This window comes from Heterodontus francisci, chromosome 47 (genome assembly GCF_036365525.1).
Source record: "Heterodontus francisci isolate sHetFra1 chromosome 47, sHetFra1.hap1, whole genome shotgun sequence".
Lineage (NCBI taxonomy): Eukaryota > Metazoa > Chordata > Chondrichthyes > Heterodontiformes > Heterodontidae > Heterodontus > Heterodontus francisci.
The window spans coordinates 2,790,505-2,804,843 of record NC_090417.1 but is presented as its reverse complement, the minus strand read 5'-3'; the positions used below and the strand labels follow the sequence as shown (position 1 = coordinate 2,804,843).

At 47.1% G+C, this 14,339-nt stretch overlaps 1 protein-coding gene across 2 annotated transcripts in view; it reads left to right on the top strand.

Annotated features, from left to right (window-relative positions):
• Positions 1 to 14,339, top strand: part of ikbkb (inhibitor of nuclear factor kappa B kinase subunit beta) — an 80,129-nt gene that overhangs the window by 45,471 nt on the left and 20,319 nt on the right. For both annotated transcript variants that reach the window (XM_068023074.1, XM_068023075.1), the window contains 8 exons: positions 1,138 to 1,227; positions 3,637 to 3,761; positions 5,023 to 5,130; positions 9,225 to 9,354; positions 10,197 to 10,391; positions 10,806 to 10,920; positions 11,755 to 11,878; positions 13,581 to 13,732. In XM_068023074.1, the coding sequence (XP_067879175.1) occupies positions 1,138 to 1,227; positions 3,637 to 3,761; positions 5,023 to 5,130; positions 9,225 to 9,354; positions 10,197 to 10,391; positions 10,806 to 10,920; positions 11,755 to 11,878; positions 13,581 to 13,732 (1,039 nt within the window). The remainder of the gene's footprint in view (positions 1 to 1,137; positions 1,228 to 3,636; positions 3,762 to 5,022; positions 5,131 to 9,224; positions 9,355 to 10,196; positions 10,392 to 10,805; positions 10,921 to 11,754; positions 11,879 to 13,580; positions 13,733 to 14,339) is intronic.

Below are 14,339 nucleotides of genomic sequence, written 5' to 3'. Positions count from 1 at the left end.
GGCTTGGAAAATAAGCATCTAACTGGGGTAGAGGAGCAAAAGGATCTGGGAGCACAAACACACAAATCACAAAGTAGGGACACAGATTAAGAAAGCCCAAAAAAAGCAAACCAAGCTGTAGGGTTTATTTCTAGAGGAACAGAATTATCAAGTAGATTGGTTATGCTAAACTTGTATTGAAACTTGGCTAGATTACACTTGGAGCATTCAGTATAGTTCTGCTTGCCACATTGTACAAAAGATGTAGAGGCATTGGAGAGAGTGCAAAAAAGATTTACAAGAAAGATATCAAAACTGTGAGTTTATATCTATCAGGGAAGGATGAACAGGCTGGGTCTCTTTTCTCTTGAAAAGAGAAGGCTGAGGGGTGACCTAATAGAGGTCTTTAAAATTATGAAAATTTTTGATGGAGTTAATACAGAGAGAATGTTTCCACTGGAAGAGCAAAACTAAAAGCCATCAATATAAGATAGTCACCAAGAAATCCAATAGGGAATTCAGAAGAAACTCCTTTACCCAGAAAGTGGTGAGACTGTGGAACTCGCTAAAACAGGGAGTGGTTGAGACGAACAGCACAGATGCATTTGAGGTGTAACTGGATAAACACATGAGGGAGAAGGGAATAGAGGGTTGTGCTGATCGAGTTAGATGAGGAAGGATGGGAGGAGGCTCGAGTGGAGCATAAATACTAGCATGGACTGGTTGGGCCAAATGGCCTGTTTCTGTGCTGTATCTTCTATGTAACTTCACGACTTTAACTTTAAAATATTTTGCTGATCCTTTCGTTTTTTTTGACTTTTTTTCTTGCGTATTCCCTCAGTTTTCCGTTTCTTTTATAGCTTCCTTCCTTACTTTCTCATCTGTCTTTAGTTTTTCATTATTATTTTTGTCGTTCTTGCAGGCTTTTTTTCATTTTTCATTTGGTTTCAAATCTCTTTATTGCTGGTGTCCTGAAACCACCTTTTTTAATGTAATCGCTCTTCAAAACCATCCCACTATTTCTCTGCAGACCTATGTGCCACTTTCTCCATCTACTTACCCCTCAATTACCCCAGTCTCTAACACAACACACTGATCGCTGCTTAGTGTTTGTGTGAAGAAAGTTCATCTTTTTTTTACGTTTTGTTCCCAAACCAGTTAATCCACAAAATCATTGACCTGGGTTATGCCAAGGAGCTGGATCAGAGTAGCCTGTGTACATCTTTCGTTGGGACTTTACAATACCTGGTAAGAGCTGCTTTATGACGTTTTTGCCGGTGACTGAGCCTCCTTTTTATTCAAACATTGGAAAAGACGGAAATGTCCAAATTAACTTTTCCTGGCCAGAAACCGCTGTTTGGCTTAAACCCAAGGAAGCAATCTTGGATTGGAATAAAATGTTTTGCTGATCGGCTAAGATGAAGAGGGGCGGGAGGTGGTTCGTGCAGTCCTGCCGCATCCAGTCGTGAATGGTGGTGGACAATTAACTAACTGGAGGAGGTGGCTCCACAAATATCCCCATCCTCAATGATGGGGGAGCCCAGCACGTCAGTGCGAAAGATAAAAGCTGAAGCATTTGCAACAATCTTCAGCCAGAAGTGCCAAGTTGATGATCCATCTCGGCCTCCTTCTGAAGTCCCCAGCATCACAGATGCCAATCTTCAGCCAAATCGATTCACTCCGCGTGATATCAAGAAACGACTGAAGGCACTGGATACTGCAAAAGCTCTGGGCCCTGACAACATTCTGGCAATATTACTGAAGACCTGTGCTCCAGAACTTGCCGCGCCCCTAGCCGAGCTGTTCCAGTACAGCTATAACACTGGCAATGTGGAAAATTGCCCGGGTATGTCCTGTACACAAAAAGCAGGAAAAGTCCAACCTGGCCAATTACTGCCCAGTCAGTTTTTTAAAATTCATTTGTGGGATGTGGGCGTCACTGACTAGGCCTGCATTTATTTCCCATCCCTAATTGCCCTTGAACTGAGCGGCTTGCTAGGCCATTTCAGAAGGCATTTAAGAGTCAACCACATTACTGTGGGTCTGGAGTCACGTGTAGGTAAGGACAGCAGTTTTCCTTCCTTAAAGGACATTAGTGAACCAGATGGGTTTTTACAACAATCGACAATGGTTTCATGGTCTTCATTAGACTAGCTTTACACTCAATCATCAGTAAAGTGATGGAAGGTGTCGCCAACAGTGCTAACAAGCGGCACTTGCTTAGCAATAACCTGCTCACTGACGCTCAGTTTGAGTTCTGCCAGGGCCACTCAGCTCCTGACCTCATTACAGTTTTGGTTCAAACATGGACAAAAGAGCTGAACTCATGAGGTGAGGTGAGAGTGACTGCTCTTGACATCAAGGCAGCATTTGACGGAGTATGGCATCAAGGGGCCCGAGCAAAACTGGAGTCAATGGGAATCGGGGAAAACTCTCCGCTGGTTGGAGTCGTACCTCGCACAAAGGAAGATGGTTGTGATTGTTGGAGATCGATCGTCTCAGCTCCAGGACATCACTGTAGGATAGCGTCCCAGGCCCAACCATCTTCAGCTGCTTCAATGACCTTCCTTCAATCATAAGGTCAGAAGTGGGGATGTTCGCTGATGATTGCACAATGTTCAGCAGCATTCGCAATTCCTCAGATACTGAAGCAGTTTGTGTAGAAATGCAGCAAGACCCGGACAATATCCAGGCTTGGGCTGATAAGTGGCCAGTAACATTCGCGCCACACAAGTGCCAGGCAATGACCATCTCCAACAAGAGAGAATCTAACCATCTCCCCATGACATTCAATGGCATTACGATCACTGAATCCCCACGACTGAGATCTTGGGGGTTACCATTGCCAGAAACTGAACTGGAGTAGCCATATAAATACCGTGGCTACAAGAGCAGGTCACAGGCTAGGAATCCTGCGGCAACTAACTCGCCTTCTAACCCTAACGCCTGTCCACCATCTACAAGGCACAAGTCAGGAGTGTGATGGAATACTCCAATTGCCTGGATGGGTGCAGCTCCAACAACACTCAAGAAGCTTGACACCATCCAGGACAAAGCAGCCCGCTTGATTGGCACACCATCTACAAACATTCACTCCCTCCACCACTGACGCACAGTGGCAGCAGTGTGTACCATCTACAAGATGCATTGCAGCAACGCACAAGGCTCCTTAGACAGCACCTTCCAAACCCGCGACCTCTACCACCTAGAAGGGCAAGAGCAGCAGTTGTATGGGAACACCAGCACCTGCAAGTTCCCCTCCAAGCCACACACCATCCTGACTTGGAACTATATCACCGTTCCTTCACTGTCACTGGGTCAAAATCCTGGAACTCCCTTCGTAACAGCACTGTGGGTGTACCTACCCCACATGGATTGCAGCAGTTCAAGAAGGCAGCTCACCACCACCCTCTCCAGGGCAATTAATGCTGGCCGAGCCAAGGACGCCCACAGCCTGGGAACGAATTTAAAAAAAAAAGCTTAAAGACTGCCAAAGAGCAGTCGGGCAGAATGGCCTGTTTTTTGTGCTGGAAATTCCATTTTGTTGTTCAGTTGACCAATAGGGAGGGTCTTGAGTGAATGCAGGGGGAAAAATTGGTTCATTTGGTCAGTTTCCTGACCAATCCTGTGCTAACCTGTAGCATTGACTGCTTGTAGGCACCAGAGCTCCTGGAACAGAAGAAGTACACAGTTACGGTGGATTACTGGAGTTTGGGAACGCTGGCTTTTGAATGCATCACCGGATTCCGGCCATTCCTACCCAACTGGCAGCCCGTAGCCTGGTAGGTGCAGAGTACTGTGGCTTTAGACTGAGGGGTTTGAGGGATTAGTGTCGCATGCATGTGAAGGACTGAATGCGGAGGGTGAGGTGGATCAGAAATATCACAGAGACTGCAAATCCAGAACAAGCCTCTGTAAAACATGGAGATTCTGCCACCAGAATTCATGCATTTGGGTTCAGGAATATCTCATGGGTCTCACAGGGCTTTTCCCAATTTATCTTGCATGGTTTCTGTTAAACTCCCTCTGTTGTTGTCGAGACGGTAGATAAACGAGAACGAATCTTGTAAGCCTGATATCCTGCCGAGAATGGTCATCAAGGGTACCAGACAATTCCTTAGCCTTAACTCCTCGTCAAGGAACTGTCTGGGATCTATTATCCTGTCTGTGCCTCGGGGGTTAATGATGCTTCAATTTGGATCGTCAAACTGTCTGACAACAACCAATTCAATTAATATTACCAGATACATAAACCACTGCCAGTGGGATAGATAAAGGCTAGGGAGTAAATGAATTAACCCTTTCTTGCAAATTACCAAAGAAGAAGTGTGATAAAGTCAAACATTGAATATACAAATTATTTGTAGATAGGGTTAATTGACAAAAGAAATAACCGAGATTGCAGAGGAAGTTCAGTAATGTGACTGTAATTCAGTCATAAGTGTTTGCTGATTACGGTTGAAATCAGTTTGTTTGGGTTTTTGCATTGGTTGAGTTGGTTAGGTGGTTGGTTGAATCGGTTGGTTAATTGGTTGAGTCAGTTGATTTTGATTGAGTCGGTTGATTCGTTTTCTGTTAGTGCTAATTAAAGATTTGTTTGTATTAGAATTTGAAGAAATGCAAAATGAAGAGAGCACCTTGGGACGTTTAGATTATATTAAAGCTACAGAAATGCTGCAGGTATCAGCTGTTCCTATGATGGGAGATGGGAAGAAGGAAATGTTCTGACTAACCTCTGCTCTCAGGATCCGTAACAAACATCAGAGATTGCAGATATCAAACTTCATTATCTGAACAAAATACTAATCTGCTCAGACGGAACAAATATTATTTGGAACAGCGCACTACAGAGCACCCCGTCAGACGGTGGATAGAACAAAGCCCAGAGTGCAGACTGATATCAGGGTCTCACAGTGAAGGATCTGAGGAGTCTACTTTTCAAACACTGCATGTTCAAATTCTGCAGCTTGAAGCAAAGAGACATTTGTGGATGTTGTATACTCCTCTTGTGTTTCTGCTCATTCTATTCCTCTGCTCTGTTAGGCACAGTAAAGTCAAGCACAAGGGGGAGCGGGACATTATGGTGTACGAAGACATGAATATGGAGGTGAAATTTTCCAGCCGACTTGCTGAACCCAACAACCTCAACAGGTGAGGATTGCTGACTTGTTCCCAATGTGGCTGAATTCAGCTTATTTCGGTGCCGGTAGGCGGTACACTCCTTGGGATCAATTTCCACTGCCCTTTCCTGGCAATAGAGGCTTCCCACAGGGTGTCCAAATTACTGCCTGATTCAGGTGAAAGGCCCCATCTAAGAGGAAATCCTCTGACTTAATTAAAACCCCGGTTGCCATTTTACAAGCTGGTCAGAGCCTGTACCTTGCACATCCCGCCTCGTCCTACGGCAACGGAACAGAAGAACCTCAGGCAAAGATCTGAGTTCGATTATTTTCATGGGAGGAGCAGGAGCATACCCACAAAAATAATCTGGGGGTGCTGTCATCCTGGGGATGCCCACGTACTGTGATCGTGAACCCCCTCCACCCAGTCTTAGCTTCCTGATGGTAGCTCCAGCCTGATTCTCAGTGTCGTGTACCAGGTCAAGACGCGAGTTTGGCCCACCACTTGCCTGGTGAATGCAAATGAGGCTAGAGCCTTGATTTAATGGTAGTTTTGGGAGGTGGGAGGGCTCTTCACCCCTGCAGTGGGAGCCTGGCCAAATGTCACTACATCCCCAGTTGATACAGTGAGGAAGTGGCTGGTGAACTGAGGTTCCACTGCTGGAAGAGAAAGTCTGCTGTTGGAGTGGAGGAAATCACAGTTACATCTCCCAGTGCTCCCTATGAGGGCCTGGTCTGGGGATACTGTAGTGATAAGAGCAGGTCTGAGGTTGGGAATTCTGAGGCGAGTAACTCACCACCTGTTTCCAAAGCCTTTCCACCATCTGCAAAGCACAAGCCAGGAGTGTGATGGAGTTGATGTAAACGGGTATGATATAGTCGGGATTACGGAGACATGGCTGCAAGGTGACCAGGGGTATTCAGTATTTAAGGACAGACAAAAACCAAAAGGTGGTGGAGTTGCATTGCTGGTTAAAGAGGAAATTAAGGCAATAGTGAGGAAAGATATTAGCTCTGACAATGTGGAATCTGTATGGGTAGAACTGAGAAACACGAAAAGGCAAAAAACTTTAGTGGGGGTTGTATATAGACCCCCAAACTGTAGTGGTGATGTTAGGAATGGCATTAAACAGGAAATTAGAGATGCATGCAATAAAGGAACATCTGTAATTATGGGTGACTTTAATCTGCATATAGATTGGGCAAATCAAATTAATCACAATACCATAGAGGAGGAATTCTTGGAGTGTATACGGGATGGTTTCCTGGACCAATACGTTGAGGCACCAACTAGAGAACAGGCCATTCTAGAGTGTGTATTGTGTAATGAGAGAGGAATAATTGACAATCTAGTTGTGAGACCCCCCTTGGGGATGAGTGACCATAATATGCTAGAATTCTTCATCAAGATGGAGAGTGACATAGTTGATTCTGAGACTAGGGTCCTGAATCTTAGTAAAGGAAACTACTAAGGTATGAGACACGAGTTGGCTATGATGGATTGGGAAACATTTCTTAAAGGAAAGGCGGTGGAAAGGCAATGGTAAACATTTAAAGAGCGCACGGAAGGACTGCAACAATTGTTTATTCCTGTCTGGCGCAAAAGTAAAATGGGAAAGGTAGCCAAAACATGGCTCACAAGGGAAATTAAAGATAGCATTAGATCCAAGGAAGAGGCATATAAATTCGCCAGAAACAAACAACAGACCTGAGGATTGGGAGCAGTTTAGAATTCAGCAAACGAGGACCAAAGGATTGATTAAGAAAGGGAAAATAGAGTATGAGAGCAAGCTCAGGGGAACATAAAAATTGACTGTAAAAGTTTCTATAGGTATGTGAAGATAAATGTAGGACAGTCAGAAACAGGGGAATTTATTATGGGGAGCAAAGAAATGGCTGACCAACTAAATGCATACTTTGGTTCTATCTTCACAAAGGAGGAAACAAATATCATACCAGAAATGTTGGGGAGCACAGGGTTTAGCGAGAGAGAGGAACTGAAAGAAATCAGTATTAGTAGAGAAATGGTGTTGGGGAAATTGATGGGATTGAAGGCCGATAAATCCCCAGGGCCTGATGGTCTGCATCCCAGAGTACTTAAGGAAGTGGCCCGAGAAATAGTGGATGCATTGGTGGTCATCTTCCAAGATTCTATAGACTCTGGAACAGTTCCTACAAATTGGAGGGTAGCTAATGTAACCCCCACTATTTAAAAATGAAGGTAGAGAGAAAGCAGGGAATTATAGACCAGTCAGCCTGACGTCGGTAGTGGGGAAAATTCTAGAGTCCATTATCTAAGATTTTATAGCAGAGCAGTTGGAGAACAGTGGTAGAATTGGACAGAGTCAGCATGGATTTACGAAAGGGAAATCATGCTTGACAAATCTACTGGAATTCTTTGAGGATGTAACCAGTAGAGTTGATGAGGGACAGATGTGGTTTATTTGGACTTTCAGAAGGCTTTCGACAAAGTCACACATAAGAGATTAGCATGTAAAATTAAAGCGCATGGGATTAGGGGTAGTTTATTGCGATGGATAGAAAATTGGTTGGCAGACAGAAAACAAAGAGTAGGGAATGGCAGGCAGTGACTAGTGGGGTACCGCAGGGACCGGTGCTAGGAGCCCAGCTATTCACATTATATATTAATGATTTAGATTAGGGAACTAATTGTAATCTCTCCAAATTTGCAGATGACACAAAACTGGGTGGGAGGATGAGTTGTGAGGAGGATGCAGAGAGGCTTCAGGGTGATTTGGACAAGTTGAGTGAGTGGGCTAATGCATGGCATATTATCCACTTTGGTAGCAAAAACAGGAAGGCAGATTATTATCTGAACAGCTATAAACTGAGAGAGGGGAATATGCAACGAGACCTGGGTGTTCTCGTACACCAGTCGCTGAAGGTAAGCATGCAGGTGCAACAGGCAGTAAAAAAGGCAAATGATAACGTTGGCCTTCGTAGTGAGAGGATTCGAGTACAGAAGCAGGGATGTCTTGCTGCAATTATACAGGGCCTTGGTGAGGCCACACCTGGAATATTGTGTGCAGTTTTGGTCTCCTTATCTGAGGAAGGATGTTCTTAATATAGAGGGAGTGCAGCGAAGGTTTACCAGACTGATTCCTGGGATGGCAGGACTGACGTATGAGGAGAGAGTGAGTCGGTTAGGATTATATTCGCTGGAGTTCAGAAGAGTGAGGGGGGATCTCATAGAAACCTATAAAATTCTAACAGGACTTGACAGGATAGATGCAGGAAAGATGTTCTGGATGGTGGGTGAGTCCAGAACCAGGGGTCAGAGTCGAAGGATACAGGGTAAACCTTTCAGGACTGAGATGAGGAGAAATTTCTTCACCCAGAGAGTGGTGAGCCTGTGGAATTCACTACCATAGAAAATAGTTGAGGCCAAAACCTTGTATGTTTTCAAGAAGAAGTTAGATCAAGCTCTTGGGTTTAAAGGGATCAAAGGGTATGGGGCCAAAGTGGGAACAGGTTACGGAGTTGGATAATGAATGGCGGAGCAGGCTCGAAGGGCCAAATGGTCTACTCCTATTTTCTATGTTTCTATGGAATACTCTCCACTTGCCTGAATGGGTGCAGCTCCAACAACACTCGAGAAGCTCGACACCATATTGATATGACCCAGCCAGTTCTTTTTCCAGCGATATGGAGTGTCAAGAAGCTTGGCACCACATCATCCATCTTCAACATTCACTCGCTTCACCACCGACGCACTGTGGCAGTGTGTACCATCTATAGGATGCACTGCAGCAACTTGCCAAGGCTCCTTTGACAGCACCTTACAAACCTACAATCTCTACCACCTGAAAGGATAAGGGAAGACCACCACTTGCAAGTTCCCCTCCAAGCCACACACCATCCTGACTTGGAACTATATCACCATTCCTTCACTGTCGCTGGGTCAAAATCCTGGAACTCCCTTCCTAACAGCACTGTGGGTGTACCGACCCCACATGGACTGCAGCGAGTCAGGAAGGCGGCTCACCACCACCTTCTCCAGGGCAGTTAGTTCAGGTAACAAATGCTGGCCTGGCCAGTGACACTCTCATCCCATGAACGAATAAAAAGGCCCAGTTCTGAACCTCTCGCTCTTGTCTCCCGCAGTGAGCTTGCAGCTCCCTTGGAGCAGTGGCTGCAGCTAATGCTGCGGTGGAACTCGAAGGAGAGGGGCACGGACCCTTTGCACGGACCAAATGGCTGTTTCAAGGCGCTGGATGATATCATTAACAGGAAGGTGGGTGTGTGGTGGGGAACAGTAAAACACCCGGGTCTCAGTATGCTCTGCAGTTTGGCATGATGGGAGTTTCTGCCATCCCAAACCCTCTCCGTGGAGAGACACCAGATACCCTTGCTTCCTGTCAGGAATGAATGACTGACTGGCTCTCTCGGCCTCTGCTCTCCATTTAAAATCTTAGTCTGTAAATGTGCACTTCCTGTCCCTGTACTCCCCACTTCTCCACATTGCCCCTTGCTTTCTCATCTCTGACCTCCTGCGTCGTTCCACAGCCTCGGTGACAATTTGCCACATCCCCGTCATCAGCAACCTTTGTCCCTCCATTCTGAAATCCTGACTGCTGATTGACAGATCAGAGCAAAATCTCTTCCTAAAACTGGTCTCGGGCTGAAGGCCTGAGGAATTTACTGTGAAAGCTCTGTGTTTTATGGAGAATCCTGGCGCAGGGTGGTTTGCACTGAATGCGATGAACTCTGAAAGACAACCACTTAAAAGAAGGGACAATTGTTTTCTGAATTAGGACTCCCATGAGCTGGGATAGCCCCACCTACATACTACTTCTCGGTCACTGTCCATCCTGCTAGAATGGGAAAGTGTGGAAGTGCAGGAGATTGTGTGTACGAGTCTGTGCCTTCAGGAGTATCCATTCCCCCTCCTGTTTTAGACCCTGATTTCAGGAATGGGACCCTTGGCTAACTTTGTATGCAGCAGCTGAGGTCAAAGACCAGAGCTAAACAAAGCTTTAAAATAGTGTGTGAGAGCAGAGGTTCTGTGCTGTTTGTTGTACTCCGTTTCTCCCAAGCTTGTGACATTTTCTGATGTGTTTGCTGTTCCTTCTCCAGTATGTGCAGATTCTGGATATGAAGTCGGGAGTGCTCTACACGTATCCCGTGTCTCCGGAGGCCAGTGTTCAGGCTCTGCAGCAGTGGATTGAGGCAACGACCGGCATTGAGAGCTTCAGTCAGGAGCTGCTGCTGGAAACGGGAACCGCTCTGGACCCCCGCAAGCCTGTGAGCCAGTGTGTGCCAGACGGCAGGGTAAGGGGATGGTCTGAATCCAAGGAGCAAGAGACAGAATGGAGGCTGTGGGAGGACTAGAGTCAACTGAAGCAGAACTGGGACCAACTTGCTAACTACTGTATTATATACTGGCCCTTATTTACCGAAGTAAACTCCACCACTGCATGTCAAACTCTTATTGTACTCTACTGTTCCATATTGGATTTTAACATATTACATCATGCTGTTCTGAATGGTAGCCTAGTGCATCATAACCTTCTGTGTGAAAATATATTCAGCCATACTGCATCATATCGTGTCCCATACTGCATACTGCAATGGCCTGTGTGATATGGGAGGTGGTTATTGTATGGGGAAAGGGGACAATTGGAAGATAGATTTCTTTTGACTTTTGCGAGCTATAATTTGCCATTTGCTGTGATTTTTCTGCAGCAGAACGATGGGAAGAAGCTGGAGCTGGCCATCATTTATCTCTTCGACAAAAGTACCAGCACCTACGATGGGCAGGTCACCGTCCCGAAGCAGCCAGATGCCGTGAATTTCATCCGTAAGGCCCTGCGAGAGACGTCGAGCCTCGGCATTGGGCCAGGCGGTGCTGATCCTGACCCAGGTTGAGACTGGGCCAGGGTTGAGAGGGTGTGAAGTGCGAGCACCAGGCTGCCCTCTGCTCTCCCCAAGGAGCTGCCTCTCATTGGGCACGGCCCCCCCCCCCCCCCACCCCCCACCCCCCGCCTCCAGAAGCTCCACGTCACCACTCGTCGTGCAGGAGGCCAGACAGCCCCCGTGCCAGGAGGCTCTTCAACCATAGACTGCCCAGGCCTGTGCTGAATCCTCTTCGCAATCCCACACCTGCCACACACCCCCACCAAAAACCATCTTTATCAATTGGCTGCCTCTCTTGCTCGTGACCTTTCCCAGCCCAGAGAAACTGAGGGCAAATATGGCCACCCAAATTACTGCTCTCAGGGAGAGCAGTGCTGGGAAGACAGGCATTTACTGCCCACCACTTCTTGTACCACTGTTAACGGGTTCGATTCAAACTGAGTGACTTACTCGGGGCACTGTCAGAGGGCAGTCATGTGCCACCCACACTGGTTTCAGAGTCGGCTCAGACTGAGTAAGGATGGCAGGTTTCCAATCCATGTCCTCAGCATTGCTAGTCCAGTAACAGAGCTCCCTCACTATCTCTGTCTCAGACCTGGTGTGTATTCTGACTGTCACACCCACAGTCACTGGGCTTTGCTGACTTGTTTTATTTCTGTTCCTGTTTGGGTTAGGCAGCAGGACTGGTGGTAAAAGGACTGATCTCAGTGCGTTGGTAAGTGCTCTCACAGACTCGTGCCTCTCTGACCCACACTGCCTCCCTGTCTCTCCCTTGCAGTTCAGGACCCGAAGAAGATGCTGCCCTATCACCAGCTGCGGAGATCCTGGGGCCAGAGTTGGCATGTGATCCGCAGCCTGAAGGAGAACTGCATCAGGCTGCAACAAGGACAGCGAGCAGCCATGTAAGTTGCCAGGTGTATGTGGAAAGGGGGATGCTGGCTGTGCCCGTTCCCCTAACTACATTGCGTTCAGTGCTGCTCTCAGTGCACACTGTAAGTAATCAGCACTTGCTCATTGTTTGGAGAGTTTCAATGTCTTTGTACAAGTGCCATGCCGATTCAGGTCACTTACCTTCCTGTTCTGAAGATGCTGACTCAGGCTGGGGGGGGACAGAGCCGAGACTGAGGCTGTTGAACCGTGGAGTGTATCCCGGCTGAACCCGATCCTACCCTCACCCAAGGTTGATGCGTATGAACTGTTTGTGGGTCAGGAGCAGGAGTACTGATGCTGCTTTTCTTTTCCGTGGTCCCGAGGCACCGAGCCCTGTCGCAGTGTAGCTAGTGTCAGTGTGTACGGCCAAGGTTTAGGAGGCTGCAATAAAGTCTCTCGGGCCCCGGCTATCCCTTCCCACAACTCCCCAGCGATCGTAGGGTGAGTCCCGACAGGTCCTGGCCCTTTTCCCTCCCCAGCTGAACCAACTGGCTGATTCCTTCTGACCTCAGTGCAGTTGCACCAGGAGCTCAGTTCATTAAAGTTGGGAAAATGACTCGAGTTGAGCCTAGGGCTCCTGGAAGGGCAGGGAAGATGAGGTGGACACAGAGGGATGGACAGCCCTGTGAACATTCTGTTGCTATTTTCTGGACAATGTCGCTACCTGCTGGACGAAATTGATACTGCAGCAGCAACGAAAGAAAAATCCTGCTCTCATCATCCATTCTTCATGTGCAAGCCCAGGCTGTGACTGCTGGCAGCCTGTTCAGCCAGGGCAGCTGCACAGCTGAGCCCAGTCCCGATCCCTGACATCCACACAAGCACTGCCCAGCGAGGTTGGTGGGTTGGGTTGTAGATTGCAAATCCCTGCTGGGTTTTTAATCTTCCTTGGACAGGATCAATGAGGCCCATTGTAGCCAGCACCACCTTGGTTGGCTAACTCAGTGCAGGCTGGGGAACAAACCCTGCCATTTCCTGGTCCAAACACTCCAATCCACTTATTGAAACATGGGATGGAATCCAGTTATTTCATCATTTCACCTTTGATTTGGAAATTCCCCCTCCCACTGATATAGAACTACCTGGTCTGTAATTCCCCAGTTTGTTATATATTCCTTTTTTTTTCTAAATTGAGTCTCTGGAACACATCCATACCTTAGGACCTCTGCTGCTTATTCCCTGGGGACATTCGGTAAGTCCCATCAAATCCTGGTCCTTTGTCCTCCTTGACTTGACTAACTGGCTGTTGTCCTCTGACCTCATAGAATCATAATGACACAAAGGGAGGCTATTTGGCCCATCGAGTCCATGACAGCTCTTAGAGCAATCCTGTCAGTCCCATTCCCCTCTACCTTTATTGCCCTGCAAGTTTAGTTCCCTCAGGTGCCCATCCAATTTCCTTTTGAAATCATTGATCGTCTCTGCTTCCACCACCCTCGCAGGCAGTGAGTTCAGGTTATTACCACTTGCTGTGTAAAAATGTTCTTCCTCACATCTCCACTGTATCTCTTTCCCAAAACCTTCAATCTGTGTCCCTTAGTCCTTGTACCACCAGCTAATGGGAATAACTTTCCTTTGTCTACCTTATCTAAACCTGTCATAATCTTGTGCAGCTCTATCAGATCTCCTCAGGAGAGTTGATCTTTGAACTGGTGGTGTCTTGCTTCTCTGCAGGATGAGCTTACTGCGCTACAACAGCACTCTGTCCAAACTCAAGACCAGCATGCTGTCCATGTGCCAGCAGCTGAAAGCCAAGTTGGATTTCTTTCGAGTCAGTATCCAGATCGACCTGGAGAAATACAGTGAGCAGATGGCATTTGGGATCAGTGAGTATTCAGGTGACCGGCATCGAGCAGAGCCAGGCAACCCATAGCCAGGAAACGAGGTGCATTGATGAGCTGTTAGCACTGGCTCTTGGGACTATCTCATTCTCTGTCTCGGCTTGCAACGCAGACTCCACATTTACACTGGTGGCAGTTTGAGCAAAAGTCAGTGAACAGTAAGTGCTGGCAAATCACAGCAGGTCAGTCAATGCCTGAGGAGAGAGAGGCCTGAGTAAGGTTTCCAGTCAAACCCCTTGAATCTGACCTTTTCTCTCTTTAGTCATCACTGCATGTCTCCGGTATTCATATAAATTCACAGAATGGATACAGCACATTCAGTCTGTGTGTCCACGCTGGCTCTCTGCAAGAGCAACTCAGCTAGTCCCACTCCCCCCCCCCCCCACCGCCTTTTCCCGTAGCCATGCACATTTTGTCACCTTAGATAATTGTTCAATTTCCTTGTGAAAGCCACAACTGAATCTGCCTCCACCACCCTCTCAGACAGTGCATTCCAGATCCGAACCACTCACTGTGTAAAAAAACTTTTCCTCATGTCGCCTCTGGTTCTTTTACCAGTCACCTTAAATCAGTATCCTCTGGCTCTCGAAAC